This window comes from Pagrus major, chromosome 13 (genome assembly GCF_040436345.1).
Source record: "Pagrus major chromosome 13, Pma_NU_1.0".
Taxonomy (NCBI): domain Eukaryota; kingdom Metazoa; phylum Chordata; class Actinopteri; order Spariformes; family Sparidae; genus Pagrus; species Pagrus major.
In genome coordinates, this window is record NC_133227.1 from 29,816,158 (window position 1) to 29,836,788 (window position 20,631).

Here is a 20,631-nt window from a genome sequence, read left to right on the forward strand (position 1 = left end):
TTTATTTCTAATGTAAAACAAAAATATAAAATGTTCAGTATAAAGTAGTCTCACAACACTGATGTACTTTTAGACTTTAATTAATCATACTATCTAGTTCAGGGGCTCCATTGATTAATTTTGCTTTTAGTTGAGAATAAAGATCAGAACTCAACTGTAAATAAACTTTGAATAAAAAAGAATTAAAACCCACCGGCTACAAGCTTCAGTAGTATTGATAATACATGTATTTATTTATCTATCTAATCAAATGATGCTACCAAGTTTTACATTAACAGTATTCACTTCTAAATATAATCATATTTATAACAAAGTCTGGTGCAGACCGCATTTATTAAAATATATATATGAATATATTTGATATCATTTAAATATTATACACAAACAACCCCAAACATCAAACCTCAGAGCAGCTTGTTGTAAAATGTCTCCCTCTAGCGGCCAGGCAATGAATGACAGCTACCGTAAACCGACGTAAATGGTCGGAAAGAGAGTTTGATTTACGGCAAATATGTTCCCGACCCTTGATGACAGTAGTGATTAAAGAAAGCAACAAACACCAACGCGCAGCTGTTCGTGTGTTCGTGTTTCAGCTGAACAGTTATTATATATTATATATTATCACCTCGTGCCTGTCCGCTGTCTTCTGTCCGCAGCCGGAGTCATGGAAACAGGTTTGTAGCCGCTAATGTAGCTACTTGGTTCGCTAATATTAGCTTGCTAGCATAAAACCTGTTTGGAGACAGCGAAGCCTCATCAATAAATGAGTGTAATTTAGGCTTTACGTATTGTGAACAGTAAATATCTGTTTGGAAATTACTGAAGACATTTTGTGTGTAGGTGAGACTGTGACTTTTGAATGCGTTAGTATTTAATTGTCAGATATTTGAATGGAGTCTGGTGCGTCGAGGTTTTTGTTCATGTTACATACATTCTAATTGTTTATACACGTACAGGATTCAACGTATTAACGGAGACATTGTTACACTGGTGTTCACTTATTCTTATCGATATTGAATAAGTATTTGTCAGTTGGCATCGGTTTTAACTTGCACGGAGACAATGCTATTCCGAACTCCACCAAAAATTGTTCCGATTAAGCCTTATGTCTTGTCAAAAAAGAAAAGAAAAAAGGTTTATGTTTGAGGATGACTTAGACATTTCTCGAATAGCTGACACTGGTTGTGCAAGTCGGCACACATTCAGTTGTCCAGTATATTTAAGTAATCGTCTAATCAACTTTCAATGTTGAGATCGACTGGTGAACAACACCGCGTTAAATTGCTCCGTATTTGAATGGAGTCTGGTGCCCGAGGCAGTGTTCTCTGATAGAAAGCTCATTCAGCTCGACTTACTACATGAAACCCTTCAGTTGTTCATATATGCAGGATGCAACATTCTTCTAAGTGGTTAAATCCACATTCTTCTTTTAATAAAGTGAAAAAGCAAATAAACAGAAAATGTACTGAACATAATGACTAAAGTGCTGTTGTTTTGTGTCTCTAAATCTGCATATCCTAAAGTTTTGTCATCTCTTCACACAGAATCACATCTTGATCATCTTGTTGTTGAATATTGTTTAAGTATTTAACTGTGTCATGTGTTTTCTGGTCCAGAGGAGCAGGCCAGGAACCGTTTCCAGTCAGAGCTGGAGTTCATCCAGTGTCTGGCCAACCCAAACTACCTGAACTGTGAGTGACGGCTGCGAGGCACAATCTGTTGTGTATTAAATGAATACGTCCTGACCTCCTGTGTGCGTTTGTGTGTCCAGTTTTGGCTCAGAGAGGCGTCCTGAGGGAGCGACCCTTCATCAACTACCTGAAGTACCTGCTGTACTGGAAGGAGCCCGAGTACGCCAAGTTCCTCAAGTAAGACAACCCCGACACACACACACACACACACACACACACACACACAAAGCTAAAAACTGCAGTGAGCAGCCGTTTTAAGAAATTTCTAATCCTTTAATTAACTTGATACTATATATTTGTGAGCTGTTTCTAAAGTTTAACGTCCTCAGCACGGACCAATGGGTTTTCAGAGCCACAGACAGGAAGTCAGACAGTATTGAGAGACGGACTGACATGTAGTTGGTTTGGATCTGAAAGCTACAGAGCAGCAGACTGATCCTTTAAGCTTCAGTCACATTGTGTGTGTCAGACGCCTCCACTGAAAGCCAGATCAGACATCTTGGTATGATTGCCTCATTGTGATGATCTTCGTCCCTCCTTCAGTCTCAGGTATGAACTCCCTCGGTTTAGACTCTGTAGAGTCGTGACGCCTCCCGTCTCCTCCTCCTCTGCAGGTATCCTCACTGCCTCCACATGCTGGAGCTGCTGCAGTACGAGCACTTCAGGAAGGAGCTGGTCAACGCTCAGTGCGCCAAGTTCATCGACGAGCAGCAGCTGCTGCACTGGCAGCACTACTCCAGGAAACGCACCCGGCTGCAGCAGGCGCTGGCCGAGCAGCAGCAGCCGCAACAGCAGCCGCCGCCGCACGGGAACGCCACCGCCAAGTGATGATGTCACTGGAGGTGGGAGGAGGACTGTACATAGGAGCGTGTGGGACAGTCGGTGTGGATTACAACTCGGCTGATTCTGGATTTTTGAGGTTGATGTTTGAGAGTTTGTAAAATGACTCGTCGGTCCTTTTTCTTTGGTTTGTTTTTTTCATAAACGCTTTCATTTTTTTAAGGACCAGGACTGACTGGGACATTTTACTGAGTAAAGATAAACTGTGATGGACTGTGATGAGCCTGTTTATCAGTCTGGCTCCAGTGTGTTGATCTGTACACAGCAGAAATAATAATGACAAAATAGCGATTGAGTTTTTTAAAGAAAGAATCTGTTTGTTTATGAACCCTGCAGTGACACTCTGCTTTTCACTCATCAGACTGAACTGCTTTTTCCTGAAACACAATGACACTGACGGGGGAACGTGTGTGATTATCTCCTGACACTCAAACATTTCAGTCACAGATCTGCTCAAGTAATTTGACACAAGAAGAAAGTTTAAAATACAAACTCTGGATTAAAGGAAATCTGGTTCGTGACCTAGAAGCTGTGAAAACGTGACGTCTGGTGGCCGTTCATGAAAATCAAAGATGAACAGCTTCCTCGCTCACCGACTGCAGCGCTCGGTGCTGCTGGTTGGAAGATGCTCCATTTTATTCACTATATTGCTGCAGCAAAATGTTTTACAAAAGACATTTATCCATTGGAATAAATCATGTTGACATCATTGATTCCCAGTTTTTAGTTCACAAACAAGATTTTCTTCTATTCACTAAGTTTATGTTTTCTATAAACTGTGACTGAAAGGCCTGGAAAGATCCAAAGTGCTCCTAAAACTTCACTAAAACTTCACTGGTAAATAATCAGCAGTGACTGAGAAAGTTCCTTTGATGCAGACACTCATTGATTGACAACATACGTCTGAAGGATGATGTTACACGTGTGACATTAAAGGTGCTGAAAGCCGGTTGTTAGTTTATGTTAGCAGACTCCATTTATAAACTAACGTTAGCTCCTGTCAGCGGAGCGGAGAGAGGGACGGAGACGAGGTGCCTGAGAACGTGTAAGACCACTTAATGACTCCCTGACATAAAGTCACATCTTTTGGACTGTCTGGACTCTGACCCGAGTCCTTCACAAAGAAATCCACAGTCCAGCAGAATTCAACAACTTCAACAAGTCATCCACAGGCTCGTATAGACAACCGAGAGAGACGTCGCGTGACAGTCTGCTCTTATAGGGCCAATAAAAAAGTGATAAATACATGTAAATTACTACTAATTGTTACATAGAGCCCCTTTAACATTTTTTGACGTTAACTAATTCAGTTCTTAAGGGAGTAGAAGTAGTAAAACAGCTGTTTCCGAGGTCATTATCACACAGTAGCTGCAGGCTGTAATATGAAGTTGTAAAGAGAAGATTGAACGTTTGCAGTTGTAACTGATAAAAACACAAAATGCAGTGAGAAAATATTATGTGACAGATTTGGAGTCGCTGGTTAAGAACAAATTAAACATCAACAGCAATTAGGTGATGAAGAACAGATTCATTTATTTACATTTCTTCTACTTTTTCTGTCTTTTTAATAAAATATTTGACATTTTGAAATAGATTTCCTTTGATTTCCATTAATGTTATGACAGATTTAATATTTGCACCAACTTGAACAGGAATTGCCTCAACATCTGCATCTTTATGATTGGCGTCGACAGAAGCTATTCACGTAAGTATTTTATGATAAGAAAAAGTATTTACTATGTAGAATAATCTTTTTATAGCAGTGGTTTACATTTTCTCCGTCACAGTACATGAAGTATTAAAAAAAGAAATGTATGTATTTGCTGATTAATTAACCTACTTGTAATACCACTTACTGAGTCCTTAACATATTTTTCATGTATTCATTTCATTCTTTATTTGCATATTTATTTAATCTGGTCTGTCAATTATTCTGTGTGTGAAAAATGAAAAATCAGTGATTTTCCTGGTAGTAGAAGTATTTACAGCGCTTATTATTTTTCTGTTCGACCACAACAAATTAAATATCAGTATTAGGATAAAGAACAGGCCAACAGGAGAGCTGTGACTTATGATTTGTGCAGTTTTTAGGTTTAGTTTACTTAATGTTGACGCGATAACGCTTTTATTCTGAAGGATTCCTGTCGGAAGTTGTTACATTAGCGGAAGGGATCTTTTCTCTTCATTACACCTCGTCGTTACAGAACAACTGTCGCGGTGTTGTGACGTGACTCGTCCCTTCTCAGTAAGAGTCCGCACAGAGTCATCTAACATTTCAGCGATGTTTGGTTGATTTCCGCAGGCAACAGTCAGGAGCAGACAAAGACTGACAGACTGACGGTAACAGCTGATTAATTCAAGTGTTTCGTGTCTGTTTCGTGTCTTTTATTCTAACTTTAATCGTAAGAAGCGCTAACAGCTAGCTAGCTAGCAGTACATTATAAAGTTTGTAGGCGTTCTCTGTGAGCATGCGCAGTAGACCTCAGGGCAACTTCAGGTGAAGATGAGTTCAATCAGACTGCAGTTAGCTTGTTAGCAGATTAATTAAACATTAAATATCAAGTTTTTAATTTGCAGAATCAATAATTAAATGTCGGTTTGTCCTGAATCAGTCAGAGGAACGCTGTTTATCGTCTGTGTGTCTGTCTGTGTCCTCTAAACTACAGAGTAAACTGGGGTTTAGCTAGCAGCTAACAGCTAGCAGCTAACGTTACAATGTAACGCAACATGTCCGTTACATGAGCAGCTCGTCTCTCCGCACCGACTCACACTGGTAGCTGGAGTACATTTACTCGAGTACTGTACTCAGTAAGTACAGTACTCGTCTTCAATCTCGAGGTATTTGTATCAGTGTTGTACAAACTACCCAAGAAGAATACTCGAGTAAAAGTGAAAACATTACTTTTAAAGTTAAAGTTAAAGTCACCCACACGAATAAAACTTGAGTAAAAGTATCAAATGTACTAAAGTATCAAAGTAATTTTCTGACAATAATTGTACTTTAGTAAGAAAAGTACATTTAAATGCACACAGTATTCATATATTTCCCAGGCAGTGATGGAATGTAACTAAGTACATTTACTCAACTACTTTGAATTTACGTTGGTATTTCCATTTTCTGCTTCTTTATGCTTCCACTTCACTACATTTCGGAGGCAGACACTGTACTTTTTACTCCACTACATGTATTTGATAACTAAAGTAAGTTTGCAATTTATTTGATCTGCAATCAGATTAAAACACTGATTCAGATAATCTTACACAGGCTGTGTGATGATCAGCTGACCCACATACATGCAAATATGTATTATTTACTTTGACTCAAGTACTGGAGTCAAAATATCTGATATTAGATGTTTTCACTATCATATTTTTTGGACAAAAAGATAAAAAGTACATTTTAAAATAAATGATATATTTACATGTATGTTGATTCTTCATACGATGAGTCGACCAATTATCAAATCAGATATTGAGCATTTTTCTGATTATTATTAATGCGACCGCAATAAAAAATAATACTTGTAACTAATGTTATTAAATACATGTAGTGGAGTGAAAAGTTAAAATTTGACTCCAAAATGTGGAAGTATAAAGTAGCAGAAAATTGGAAACACTCAAGTAAAGTACAAGTACCTAAAAATTGTACTTAAATACAGTACTTAGTTACATTCCATCCCATGACTGAGTATTTCTGTTCTGTGCTACTTTATACTTGTACTCCTTTTACTGCACTACATGTATTTGACCACTTTAGTTGCTACTTATTATTTTTTACAGATTAAGATTTTAAACAATAAAGTACATATAATAAGCTAATTAAATACAATGCACTGGTAACGATTACATTTTTTTTCTTTGTAGTACTTTACAAAATATATATAAGTGTTTGGTTGAGGTCCTTAATTCTCAGGTCCACAAGTTGTTGTCACCTGGTTTCATTTAATCATTTTTAAAATGATCATTGTTTCACTAAAAACATTAGAAAACTGCAGCAGAATTAATAATGAAAGTATTTTATCAGTCACAGTCAAAATATTCTACAGAACATGGACTTTTACCTTTAACACTAATACTAATAATAGTAGACGAAGCTGATAAAACTTTTACTGGTCTGATTATTGAAGGAAGAAGCAGTGATGCTGCTTCGGCCTCCAGTCGTCTGTCTGGCAGGTGACAGCTGAGTCCTGCAGCAGACTCATCGTCAGACCTGTTGTTGCTGTGACTGACTGAAGCCTCGGCTGTTTTCTCTCCCTCAGGATGCTGATGATGCTGCAGCGGGTGGCCGTGGTCGGTGCCGGGGCGGCCGGACTCTGTGTAGCCTGACACGTCCTGTCCCGTCTGAACACCTTCGCCCCCCCGGTGGTGTTCGAGCTCACCGACAACATCGGGGGCACCTGGTGTTACGACGAACGTGTCGGGACGCACGACAACGGACGGCCGAGTCACAGCAGCATGTACAGAGACCTCCGGTGTGTAACTGAGTACTTTTCCATGATATTTCTACTTCCACTCCACATCTCAGAGGGAAATGTACTTTTACTCCATTTATCTGACAACTTTAAGATTTTTACACACAGAACATGTGAAGAGTTTAATTACACTAACATACTGTTACTTGCGTAACATTTTCAACGCAGGACATTTAATTGTATCAGAGTATTTCTAAAGTGCAGTATTAGTACTTTTACTCCAGTATAACGTCTACTCACTGCAGGACGACTGAAACTGCCAAAATCAAAAGTAAATAAATAAATAAATGGATCGATAAATCAGTAAATATGTCATTAAATGCAAAATGAATCATCAGATTAACCCTTGAACTTCCTGTGTATGAAAGATGGAAACTACCAAAATAAATAAATAAATAAATTGTGCAATAGATAAATTATGTGCTATTAAATACACTGAAGATGATATTGATATAATATGATATAATACAACGATTTTGCTGTTTTATTTTGCTTCTGTATTTATCCACCTTTAATTCATTTTTAACTTAATTGATTTGTTTACATATTTATTTATGTATTATCTTGAAAAATGCAAAGGGAAAACAACACAGAAATAAATCCAGAAATAAATATGTAAATAAGTAAATTTAAAAATGAATAAAAAATTTGAAAGAAAATTGAGATATGAGGAGGTAGATAACCAGGGAAATGATACGAAGATGGATAAATACAGAAGCAAATTAAAACAGAAATATAGATTTATGTCATATTTTTGAGTTTTTATTGTAGTAATTCATTTTGCTATTTATTTCTGTCTTTGTTTTGGATCTTGGCAGGTTCAGTCCTCCACACAGACGAAGTTTAAGGCTCATTCTGATGAGTTCATTGTTTTATTCCAGTCAAGAGCTGCTCACACAAACATTTCTGCTCTCAACTGGCACAAACAGTACAAGTGGTTAAATATTCAGAATTTTTTTAGTATTTAAGTGAAATTCACGAGCAGTCGAGGTCCGTCAGACGTTCTGCCTCCACCTGAATGATTCTGATTCCCTCCTGACAGAACCAACCTGCCCAAAGAGGTGATGATGTTCCCTGATTTCCCCTTCGACCCCCAGCTGAACAGCTTCATGCCCCATCAGGAGGTCCAGAGGTACCTGGAGAGGTACTGCCAGAACCACAACATCCGGCCTCACATCAGGGTGAGTCGTCCTGCTGCTGATCACATTCAGAGGGAATCAATCTGGTTTTTTTTTCTAACTGTGAATTATTGGAATTTAAGTCATTTTTTCAAGCAAAGATACCAAAAATGATCTGGTTCCATTTCCATGTTGTCTCGTATTGTGTGATAATAAACTGAATTTCTTTGTTTTTTGGACTGTTGGTTGAACAGAACAGAACATTTGAAAACACCACTTTGCACTCAGGGAAATTTAAAAAAAACATTTTCTGACTTTTTATTTTTTTACATTTTTTTTTAGATCTAATCATAATAATAGTTTAAAAAAAAGATCAGAAAATGAATCCGTAACAAAAATAATGCCTTGTTTCAGTTTTATTCCTCTCTTCTTTTTCTCTGCGTCAGTTCAACACAATGGTGGACAATGTTAAGCCCGTTGTCGTGACAACAGAGGGGGAGGAGCAGAGGACGACGTGGGAAGTGACATCATGTGATTCGTCAGGTTGTCAGAAAACGGAGAGCTTCGACTCGGTCTTCGTCTGCTCGGGGTGAGAGCTGACCGTCAGTTTATTGATAATCATTTAACGAGTCCCTCCTGTCGCCACTAGGAGTCACTAAATGCTGCATGTTCCAGTTTGAATGTGTTTATTTGGATTTTCTGATGTTTGATTTTTGTTTGTTTTGAAGGCATTACTCCGACCCTCACATCCCAGACATACCAGGGATAGAGAACTTTAAAGGTACAGTCCACATTAACATGCAGATGAAAATATTAAATAGACATACTGTAAACTTAAAGGAACAGTTCACCCACAGTCATCATCTCCTCCTGATGATATAAAGTCAGGTGAAGTCTCGTAGTCCACGAAACATTTCTGGAGCTTCACAGTAAAACAGAGTTGCAGCGTTCTGCTGAACGACTGAAGCAGCTGGAGATGATTTAAAACAGAGAAACAACCAAAAACACATCAGATGTCTCCAAACAGCTCGTCTGCTGCGATCACAGTCTGCAGAAGAGAAGAGATCACAACCGAATCTGAGGAGACGTTAATTAACAACGTGCGGTCGAGGTCGAACTGCGCACCAACTGCAGACGGAGCACATGTTATGTTTTTCAGTTCAAAGACAGTGTGGGAGCTGTTGGAAGGTGTTTCATGGAGCCAGGCTAACAGTTTCCCCCTGCTTCTAGTCTTTGTGCTAAGCTAGGCTAATACGGACTTGTGATGAAACTGAAGTCAGTCCTCTCTCTGTTTGTAGGAAAGGTGCTCCACAGTCATGCGTACAGACATGCGGAGCCGTTCTCGGGTCTGTCGGTGGTCGTTCTGGGAGCCAAAGCTTCAGGATTGGACATTTCCATTGAACTGGCCAAAGCTGGAGCTCAGGTAACAAACAACACGCTGCCGCTCAAAGTCATTATGATCACTTAAATAAAATTAAATGTTATTTCTTTACAGCTGCTTTTAAACACATGGTCAAACGTATGCTGAGAACAAATGTGGCCACCGTGTTGATGTTTGTGTTTCCTATTAAATCAGAATTTGGAAACGTCATTACGACTTAATATCCCCCCCCTCAATTCAAATTCAATTCTGTCTCTCTCTCTGTCTCTGTCTCTGTCTCTCTCTCTCTCTCTGTCTGTCTGTCTCTCTCTCTCTCTCTGTCTGTCTGTCTCTCTCTCTCTCTCTGTCTGTCTCTCTCTCTGTCTGTCTCTCTCTCTCCAGGTGACTCTGAGTCACCGTCGTCCTCGCTTGACCTTCCCTCTCCCGTCTGGGATTCAACAGTCCAGTCCGGTGGTGGCGGTCGAGCAGGACGGCAGCCTTCGCTTCCAGGTTACTAAAGTCTGTCAGCACTGATCTGCTCTGGCTCTGAATCAGTTTGGTTTCTGTTGTGTTCACGCTGAAGTTGTGACTCTGCAGTTGGAGCTGCAGTGTGTTGTTTGTTACCTGAGCACCAGGTAGTCTCCACAAAGGAAACTTATTCTGACACATCTGAGCGCTCTCTGTTCCAGGACGGCTCTGTGGGCGCGGCCGACGTCCTGATGTTCTGCACCGGGTACAACTTCACGTACCCGTTCCTGGACGCGGCTCAGCTCGGCCTGGAGATCCAGGACCATTTGGTGTCTCCGCTGTACTGCTTCCTGATGCCGCCAGCCTTCCCCTCGCTCTTCTTCATCGGCATCTGCAAGATCATCTGCCCCTTCCCCCACTTCAACTGCCAGGTGAGCTCAAGTGTCAACAGGTGGAGAGACGAGCAGCCGAGGTTGTAGCCATCCTTAAATCATCTCTTCTCTGTAGGTCCAGTTCTCTCTGGCCGTGTTGGACGGCTCGGTCACTTTACCGTCTGCGGCTCAGATGGAGGAAGAGGTCCGGAGAGAGCAGCAGGAGAAGATGGAGCAGGTCGTCCATGAGCGCCACCTGATGATCCTGGACCAGGATCAGTGGGAGTACTGCCACACGTTGGCTCGCACCGCCAGCTTCCCACCGCTGCCGCCGGTCGTACGCAGCCTGTATGAGGATGTGTGGCGACAGCGCCGAGTTCACCCCGAAAACTACCGGAGGCTCAACTACAGGCTGATCAGCGACACCCAGTGGGAGCTGATCGATTGATGAAGAGACAGCAGGTGGAGAAAATCACAGAAACACCACAAGACACAACACAACGTTTTAAACCTTATAAACAGCTTCATCCGAGTCGCTGAGATGGTCAGAGGTGCTGATTCACCACAACACTCATTTTATAAACTGTACAAGTGACTTTTGCATCAGCTGCAGCACTCAAACAAAATTAAGGAAAGTCTTAATTTTTACGTGAGCACTCCGACAGATGAAGTCCACAACTGTCAGACGTTCACATTCCCCTCAGGATGAACTGTAAAACCTTGGTTATCCTCTGACTTTGCATTTAGCGCCATCACCAGGTCAAAATTTTACTACACACTAATACAGATATTTTCCCCGTCTGTTTTAATAAAACAATCCCGACCACACGACCTTCGTTTTACAAAATATCTCTGTATACACAAGAAGGCAAAAACGGACAACGCAACAAAGGGCATGTGTGTATTAGGTGACTTCATCGTTTCCCCAAACGCTCCATTTAACATGTGGCCTGCACTTTAGAAGACATTTTGAAAATGTTAATTTTGCAAAATATCCGTATTAGTGTGACTATAAATACCTGCGTAATGAGATTACCATCAGCATCAAGTATATTTTGTGTTTATTGCTATTTAGCATGCTAACATGAGATGGTGAACGTGGGAAACTTTAACATCAGCATGTTGGCTTTTCCATTGTCTTTCATCTTAAATTTTTTTGCTAGCTGCTGATATTAGCATTCAGTTCTAAGCACCATTGAGACCAAATACAACTTCACACAGCTGCTGCTGTTGTAGAGTCCTGTAGCTACCACGCTCCTCCACAAACACTACCAGCCTGTCTGCTTCTGTCTGAAGTGCTAAAGTCTTACCTGCCAACATTTAGCAGCTGAGGACGGTGTTTCTGTTCTCGCTAATTTCGTCCTTTCATCCAAATTCTGCATTCCCAAACGCCTGGTCTTGCACTACGTAGCCTGAGGGGGAGGGTTTGATCTCCTGTCTTACTGTTTGTAGAGAGACTCATGAAATAAAAGGCAGCTTGACACAGAGCTGGCCTTCTTGCTGTCAAACTGGTGAGTAATATTAGCTGTGTTGCTTTGTCTTGTGTTTGCTTGATTTGATTGTAAGTAATATAATCATGCACATGTACAGCTGAAGTGAATTTTCCTCAGGAAATGTAGGAAATTACAATTCTTGCACAATTTTGAGTTAATGAACCTCAAATTAACATTGTACATTCTGAACTACCTCATTGATTTTAATAAAATTTCTGTTTTGAATTATTTTGTTAATGTTACTCGTGAAATGCTCATTTCATGGTTGATTAATATTTTTTATAAAAAGTCATAATTTTTCTCATTAGGCTCCATGTACAGTATGTTCACCTTCTTGTTCAATAGCTTCCAGCTCATGTGACCCATTGACTCAGAACCAGTGCGGACATGTCTTCCTGTACCGTTTGAATGAGACTCGCCTCTTTTTATTGGAGTTGTTTTAAAAGATATTGCACAGAATCTTTACTCAGCTCAAATTTTAATAAATTAAACATAATAATTAGGAGACCAGAGATATCTTCTGCAGAACAACAACATCCTCATTCGAACATGTTAGAAATACTAAAGGTTGACAGTTGAGTGGTATATGAATGAATTACCAGATCAGTGTGAGATACATCGTGTGTTTCAGTTCAGCAGTAACGTGATCGTTCAGCTGATTCATCATTTCTGGGACGAGCGGATCCTCTCGTTAACCATGAACGAGGCCGGAGACACAGACAGCTGATGTCAACAACAGACTTTAATCCGGATATTGCGCCACAAAACGTCAAAATACACAAGTGAAAAATAAGAGGTCTGACAACAGACTGACCTGAGCTCCAAAACAACAACAACAACAACAACAAGATGACGTGAAGCAGGAACGTGCAGTGTTGCTCTGTGAAGGAGAAACATTCAGACAACATGGCCGCCATTCAGGGTTTAACATCTAAAGAGGAGTGCCGACTTTAATAACATGTTCCAGGAACGATTCGGTTTGTCTTCACCAACATGAGGAAAATATCACAAAGTCAGCAGCCTGTTAATACTCAACAGAACAGACAGATTTGATGCAACAGGGTCAAAGGTCAACTTTCTGCTTTCTGGCTAACAGCAGGAGAAGGTGAATGTTCACTGAGTCCTCAAATGTTTTTCATCCTCCTTTCAGATTTAATGTGGACTGAGCCTTTAATTCATTTGTTTGCTACAGAGACTGTTAGCTGGAAATCAGGTGAAAATTATTCTTTCAAATTAATAATTTGTGTCCTCAAATATATGTAATAATTAAAGGTAAAGAAGTGTGGAAAATATGTTTTGATTAATTGATTATCGATACGTTAATAGACTAATCATTTAAGTCATTTATCCGCTGAAAAGACGTCAAACAGTTTCTGTATTCTGATTCTACAATTTATTTATTTTTTGTCATTTATCGTTGCAAACTGAACATCTTCAAGTTTTGGACTTTTGGTTGGAATAAACAAGATACTAGATCACATCACCTCCGACTCTTTCAACTAGTTTTTGACAGATATTTTTATATAAAAGTTTACCAATATGACTAATAATCAACAGAATAATCAAATTTCTTCCCAACACAACCATTGTTCTATTCAGCATGTACGACTAAATAATCTTTAAATATTTATTTTTTTTAAAAATTAACATTTTCTCCTCACAGGAAATGATAAAACACATGTAAGTCGTTTTCCGAGAGCCGTTTCATAACCATCTGCAGTTTATCTTCTCTCGTGAGCAGCTCCTCCTTTTCCTTTGTGTTTCACAGGACACTCACAAATCGACCATCTTTAGTTTGCATCCCGTCTGATTTAAGACCTAATCTGGCCCCTTTTCTGCTTTGAATGATTGTACACAGGTGAATTTTAAAATGTTAACTTTACTTTAAAAATGTCAGGAAACTGATTATCGCAGAATTACCAAGTAAAAACAAAAAACAAAAAAATATTTAACAACTTAAAATCTTAATCCAGAGTCTGAATGAAAGTCACTTAAATCTGCACTGAGTTGGGAGGACAAATACTTTTTGTTATAATTCTCATTAAAACACTTCCCCTCTATCAGACTCCACATTTCTGATTCAGGACATGTTGCTCTTTCTGTTCTGAGGACAGTTGTAAAACACCGGTTTCAAAAAGTTTGGACGCTGTGTAAAACAAAAATAAAACAGAATTCATTTTAATTTTCTAATCCTGTCTGACATTTACTCAACTGAACAGTACAAAGACACTATATTTAATATTTAATTCACTGTCTTCATTGGTTTTTGTAAATATTTTCTTATTCTACATGAGCTCAGAAACACTTTGTACAACAGTCATCAATAAACAGCTCGTTTGCACGACTGCATTTTGTTTTTATTTAGGTTTTACACAGCGTCCCAACATTTTCAGAATTGGAGTTGGAGTATAGTTGCATATGAGACAGTAAAATGTCTCTTCAGTACTGCTGGCAATTAAATACTTTTTTGGGTACCAACAGAAATGTGTATTGAAAAATGTCCACTATGGAAATCTAGCTTCAGATGTGTATTTTCTGATTTCTGGAAAAACAGGAAATTTAAAAGAAAATGCAATTTGGAAAAGTTGGCGTATCGATTAAGGAAACATGCGACACAATAAAATGGACGTTAAAGTATAAAGTATCGGATGTGTTTGGAGTCTTCCTCACATTAATACATAAACTCACAGACACGTCCGTTTACGATCATGTTTTCCATCGTTTGAGCTTTGACTGGACCTCTTTCAACCAACTCCTGATATTCACATAACGATGTAGATTTAAATGTGCATGAATTCTCATATTCCTTCGCCGATTTTATGGTAATTTTTTAAATTTTGCTCTAAATTAGGAGGAACATCCAGAAATAGTGAGCAGCTTCCTGGATCATTTCCTGGTGCATCACACATAATTTCAAGTCTTTTTTTAATAAAGAAACGGCTCTAAAACCTTCTAGAAGATGACCCGTGAAGACTTGGACTCGTTCTCCATGTGCACCTCCCTTTCAACCTTCTCGGCTGCCTCCTGGTCGTCCTCTCCAACACCGTCTTTTTTCAGGATCTTCAGTGGCCACCAGAGGGAGCCGCTCCGGCGGTCTCTGCGGACGATGGGTTCTGCCGGCCAGCAGCAGGGGGCGCCCTTATCCCCCGTCAGGAAGTAAAGGAGGGCGTTGAGCCAGGCGTTGCAGGAGGCCAGCGGCCGGGTGACCTTGTAGCAGATGGAGACAGTCTTCATGACGGTGCAGCCGCCGAGCTGCCCTCGCCGCAGGAGCAGGAAGAGCGTCCGCGTCACGTGGAAGGGCAGGAAGCAGAGCGCGAATAGCAGCGTGATGGTTACGATGGTTTTAATGGATTTCCGTCGCCGCCGTATGTAGTGCGAGTACTGCGATCCGGAGATGGAGACCGAGGTTCTCTCCCGATCTCTAACTCCTTCTGTAGTGCCGTCTCCCACCGGACCGTCCTCGCCGCCCTCTATCGAGCTAGGAGGGGACCGCAGGGTCTGAAATATCGTCCTGACCACCTGAGAGTAGCACCAGGCGATGATCATGAAGGGCACAAAGAAGCCCAGCAGGTGGAGGACGATGCCGTACGGGACGTAGTCAGCAAACTCCTTATCGATGGCGTCGTCCCAGCAGTTCATGTACCCCTCCTGGTCGTCCAACTCAGATCCAGAACTGTTCCAGCCCTCCCTTGGCCCTCCAGGCTCAATGACCCCGCCGCCTCCTCTTCTGACGTATCCTGTCTGGGCGAACCTGAAGATGGGGCAGGTGAGGATGAAGACCACCACCCACACCAGTGCACAGGTCGCCTTCACCACCCGCTTACTCTCCAGAGTGATGGTCCTCATCGGGTGGCAGATCCCCAGGTACCTGAGGACAGACGACCAGGGGTGAGTTCATATCCATCACGTTAATCTCCATCTTGTTTAAAACATAAAAAGAGTCTCACAGGGTGGTTCCCAATGTGCGCACACTTTGCTTTAATGATTAGAAAGGCTGCTTACAGTCATTTCAAATGTTTCCATGCGTGCAGTAATGTCACTGCAGCAAATATCATAGCACATTTAAGCAACAAAAATAAAGGCTGTGGTCATAAACTTGACAGGACAGAGGAAACTCAGAACTCAGGAAACAGAATTCAACTTTTAACTCCTGAAACAGCTCTGATGGAGCTCAGGATTTATCAGGAGGACAGCAGCTTTACTCCAAACCTAAACTGTGTGTGGGCTTTTTTTCCTAGGCTTTTTTTGTGAATGTACTGAGTCAAACCTTCGTGTAAAAGCATAATTATGACGAAAAAGCCAATTTTAAGATTTACCGTAGTTTCGTTTTCGGGTCAAAATCATTTTCAATTGTGTGCTAGGGGCAACTGTATGGTAGCATCAAAATCGTTATTTTTAAAACACTAAGACTCGACACAACATGAAGCTTGCTCCGCTCACCACCGTCCTGCCAGTCGAGATGCGTCGATCCCCGAGTGCAGCGTAACATGGAGCTTTCCACCTTTACTCTCCTCCATGTTACGTCGCACTCGGGGATCTCGACTGGCAGGACGGTGGCGAGCGGAGCAAGCTACTGCTAACGTGAGTTGTTCAAAAACCTTCTTTTTAGTAAACTCTGTGTACACAAACAATGTTCTCAATGCTCGTGTTCATGTGTAGAGACCCTGGTGATGCTACGAGCAAAGTGTCATGTTGTGTCGAGTCTTCTTAGTGTTTTAAAAATAGCGATTTTGATGCTACCATACTGTTGCCCCTAGCATGCAATTTTAAAATTATTTTTACCCGAAAATGAAAATACAGTAAATCTTAAAAGTGGCTTTTTCATCGTAATTATGCTTTTACACAAAGGTTTGACTTGGGTACATTCACAAAAAAAGCCTAGGTTGCATTTTGGCGAGAGTTACACTTTAAGAGTCTAAATACAACCCCCTTGCACTTTGCATATTACTTTCAGCCTTCTGATATAATAATAATTATAACTTTATTTATGTAGCATCATTCCATTCCTAACACGAGCTAGCTAACATTGTACTGGGCTATATAAATCAACCGTTTATATGTTTTATTTTTTCCACCAGCTCGCAACTACCAAGACTGTTGTTGCTGACGAAACATAGAAGCCATGTGACACCAGCAGTGTTATACTATTGGTTCAGAAAACAGAGACCAAAACAATCATTTTGGACCCAACAAACATCTTACAATTACAGATTCACACATAAAAATGTTTTTATGGAAAAGATTCTTTTATTCTGCACCTTTCTACAAGCTCTGTAGATGTATTATTAAAAAAAAAAAAAAAAAATTGTCTACATAAATTTTTTTTAATGTGACTTTAATGACCTTAATGTTTTCAGATGAATGAAAAAGCTGATGGACGCAGCCTGGTGTTACACATATCATTTGTTTGTTCTCAATCTTAACTTTCAGATGAATTACTGTTTTGTCACTAATGAGCTTCCATACCTGTTGTAGGTTTGTGTGACGAGTGAGGAAACAGGTCAGCAACTTTGGGGTGTGTGAACCAGAACTCGTCTCACTCTCTGAAGTCAAACCCATCAGCTAACTTGGCCCTTTTATTAACATTTCAAAAGCTTCTGATTTGCTCAAAGGTCGGGAGAATCAGCTAGCTTCCTACATTAGCTTCAGTAGTATTGTCACTTTTATGTAAGCAAGTTAAAGATCAAATAGCACGTTTTAAAAATTAACGTTAGCAAGAAAATACATGAGCAGCAGAAACACTGAGGCGACCCCGGAGGTTCTGATTTAATCTGCAGAAAGACTTTTGGAAAGATTTGATAACATTTAGCTGAAGAATTTGCTTTCGGTGCTTTTTTTCAGTAGTAGATAGATTAAAGCATTAATTTTCATTTATCATGCCAGTCAGTGAGCAAAAAGTGAACAGATAATGGATAAATGAAGACAAAACAAAGCAGCATCTTATTGTTTTGAGACTAAAGTTTAAACACCAATTTAAAAGTCTCAAAAGTAAAAGCTGTGATTTCATCAGAACGCCCGTGTTAACTTCATCTCTGACTGGGCTGAGGGTTTCCTACCTGTGCACGGAGATGCAGGTGAGGAAGAAGATGGAGCAGTAGAGGTTGAAGTAGAAGAGGAAGCGGACGAGGCGGCACATGAAGTCCCCGAACACCCAGCGGTCCCTCAGCACGTAGCTCGCCACCAGGAAGGGCAGCGACAGTCCATACATCAGGTCGGTGGTGGCCAGGTTCACCATGTAGATCAGCGAGGTGTTCCAGCGCCGCCCGCCACCGCTGATGCCGCTGCAGCAGCCGCCGTGGTGGCGGCAGGAGCGCAGCAGCACCACGGAGTTGAGGGTGAGGCTGAAGAGGAAGGTCAGCGAATAGCAGACAGGCAGGAAGACGTACTTGTAGGATTCATCGATGCTGCAGGACGACGGAGGAACAGTCGAGGTGCCGGAGGTGTTGGGGTGGTTGCTCGCCACCGCTGCCGCTGCCGCTGCTGCCGCCAAACCGATGTCTGGGGTGATGTTGGAGGCTTGGCTCAGTCCCATGATGAAGGCTATTTCTGGCAGAGCTGGACCGGTTCAGGTTCCTCTGGCGTCATCTTAGCTTTCAGACTCAAGTCTTCTCACTCACTGAGGTTTCCTTCATTTGTCCTTGATCCAATCTATCTATCTATCTATCTATCTATCTATCTGTCTATCTGTCTATCTATCTATCTATCTATCTATCTATCTATCTGTCTATCTATCTATCTATCTATCTATCTATCTATCTATCTATCTATCTATCTATCTATCTATCTATCTATCTATCTATCTGTCTATCTATCTATCTATCTATCCAATCTCTGTTCACGTCGACATGTCTCTGGCATGTAGAAGGAGTTTCTGTGACAGAGACGGGGAAGAAAAAACATGTCATTAGTTCAGAAAAGCTCGTTCAGAATGTACCGCCGCTGTTCTGCTGATGAAGACTGCGTTTCGCTCAGTTAGCCCCTCAATCATTAACGAAGCTTTCCGGAAACCTCTCTCAATTCACGCAGCATTTCTGTACGGCGGGTTGGTGGTCTGGTTCAGGGTTCAGGGTTTAAAAGCAGTTACAGGTGTCAAGATCAACTGTTCAAACACCTGTTTGTAAGTATAAAGTGCATGGCACAGTTGTGTCACTGCCACGATCAGGAAGAAAACACAAACTATCAGCTGCTGCTGAGAGAAAACTGGGCAGGATGGTCAAGAGTCAACCAAAAACCACCAAAAGGCAAGTCTACAATGAACTAGAAGCTGGAGGACAGGTGTCAGTGTCCACAGTCAAGCTGTTTTACATCAACATGAGCTGAGAAGCTGCCATGTTGAAAGAAGCTCTTGATCCAGACGCTGCACCTTAAAGCTGGACTGAAGTTTGCTGCTGATCACACGGAGAAAGAAAAAACCTTCTGGAGGAAAACTCTGGTCACATGAAACAAACTGAGCTGTTTGGCCACAATGAGCAGCAATATGAATGGAGGAGAGAAGGTGAAGCCTTTAACCCCAAAAACACCAAACCTGCTGTCATGCATGGTGCTGGTAGTGTTCTGCTGTGGGGCGGTTCTGCTGCCAGTGGATCTGCTGCTCTAAAGAAAGTAAACAGAATAATGAAGAAGGAGGATCATCTCCAAATTCTTCATGAAAACCTAAAATCATCAGCAGGAGATTGGCTCTTGGGTGCAGTTGGGTGTTCAAACAAGACGATAGTCCCAAACACACATCAGTGTGGTGAAGGACTGGATCAGTCAAGCCAACAATGTTAGTTGAACTTCACCGATTCTGAGACGTTTAACTGACTATTAGAGTCACCGTATGTTTATTTATGATCCAGCAGATTTGGTCTCATTTTCAGAAAACCTATAATAACTATAACTTCATGAATGTGTTTGTGTCATTCATCACAGAAACATGAGAGCTGTAGGAATCAACTGAAGACTGACATGATGAACATGTTCTTTATGAGTGGATGTTCCTATTAGCATGCTAGCATTAGCATTCAGGTAAAAGCAGTGCTGTGCCTGAGTACAGCCCCACAGAGCTGCTGGCATGTTGGCTGTTGCACAGATTTCTGTCTGATAAAGGGAAATAAAAAGACTGAAAGAAAGGAAGAAGTTTGTTTGTGCACATAGAAAGGTGATCCAGTTTACAGTGTGTTTCATATTATCCAATTACAGAGCACAATAATAATGTGATGTTTGACTCCAGCTGTGTGCATTACATTTAAAAAGAAAATATCTTTTGGGACTTTAGTTCTTGATTCATTGTTTGGTCTTTACAAAAGTAAAGAAATGTCTTTTACAGTTTTCAATATTTCCCAAGTTGACATGTGTGAATGTCTTGTTGTCTGACCAGCACACAAAAAACTGAAATATATTCAGTTGAGTTTCATAGAAAATAAAGAAAAGAGACAAATGCTCACATTGAAGAAACTATGAACTAGATAACCCAAATGATTACCTGATTATCAAAATTGTTTCCAATTTTCTGTTGATTGAGTTTTCAGTTATCTGATCTGATCAGACGTCACAGCTGGATTTGTGCCTTGGTGGTCGACCTAACTGGTAACAAACATTGGAAATCGGTCCACGAAACACTTGAGCTGTAAAGACTCGTCTAAATCTGAATCAAAACTGTCTGAACTAAGCGAAAATGCTGCTTTTGGCCAATCAGGTGTGAGTATTTCACATTCATAATATCATTGATGTGGATCAGAGTCGAGTTTGGTCTTACCTCCTCGTCCTCCTCGTCCTGATCGTCCTCTCGGTGTCGTCGGTGGAGTTGTGGCTCAGAAGTGTCTGTTTCAGGGCCGAA

At 40.8% G+C, this 20,631-nt stretch overlaps 3 protein-coding genes across 3 annotated transcripts; 2 read left to right on the forward strand and 1 right to left on the reverse strand.

Annotated features, from left to right (window-relative positions):
• The first annotated feature begins 481 nt into the window (after positions 1–481).
• Positions 482–4,121, forward strand: med31 (mediator complex subunit 31). Its single transcript, XM_073479084.1, has 4 exons — positions 482–674; positions 1,617–1,691; positions 1,772–1,868; positions 2,306–4,121. Exons 1-4 carry the CDS (start codon positions 665–667, stop codon positions 2,517–2,519), a joined length of 396 nt encoding a protein of 131 aa, XP_073335185.1. The 5' UTR covers positions 482–664; the 3' UTR covers positions 2,520–4,121.
• Positions 4,122–6,790: 2,669 nt separating this feature from the next.
• Positions 6,791–12,041, forward strand: LOC141006558 (uncharacterized). The gene is made up of 8 exons (XM_073478762.1): positions 6,791–7,003; positions 8,046–8,184; positions 8,568–8,710; positions 8,850–8,902; positions 9,420–9,544; positions 9,884–9,991; positions 10,171–10,380; positions 10,457–12,041. The coding sequence occupies exons 1-8, from the start codon at positions 6,987–6,989 to the stop codon at positions 10,766–10,768; spliced, it is 1,107 nt and encodes a 368-aa protein (XP_073334863.1). The 5' UTR covers positions 6,791–6,986; the 3' UTR covers positions 10,769–12,041.
• Positions 12,042–14,765: 2,724 nt separating this feature from the next.
• On the reverse strand, positions 14,766–18,345 carry LOC141006702 (P2Y purinoceptor 3). Its single transcript, XM_073478926.1, has 2 exons — positions 17,870–18,345; positions 14,766–15,681 (listed from the first exon to the last, which is right to left on the reverse strand). Exons 1-2 carry the CDS (start codon positions 18,343–18,345, stop codon positions 14,766–14,768), a joined length of 1,392 nt encoding a protein of 463 aa, XP_073335027.1.
• Between the last annotated feature and the right edge of the window lie 2,286 nt (positions 18,346–20,631).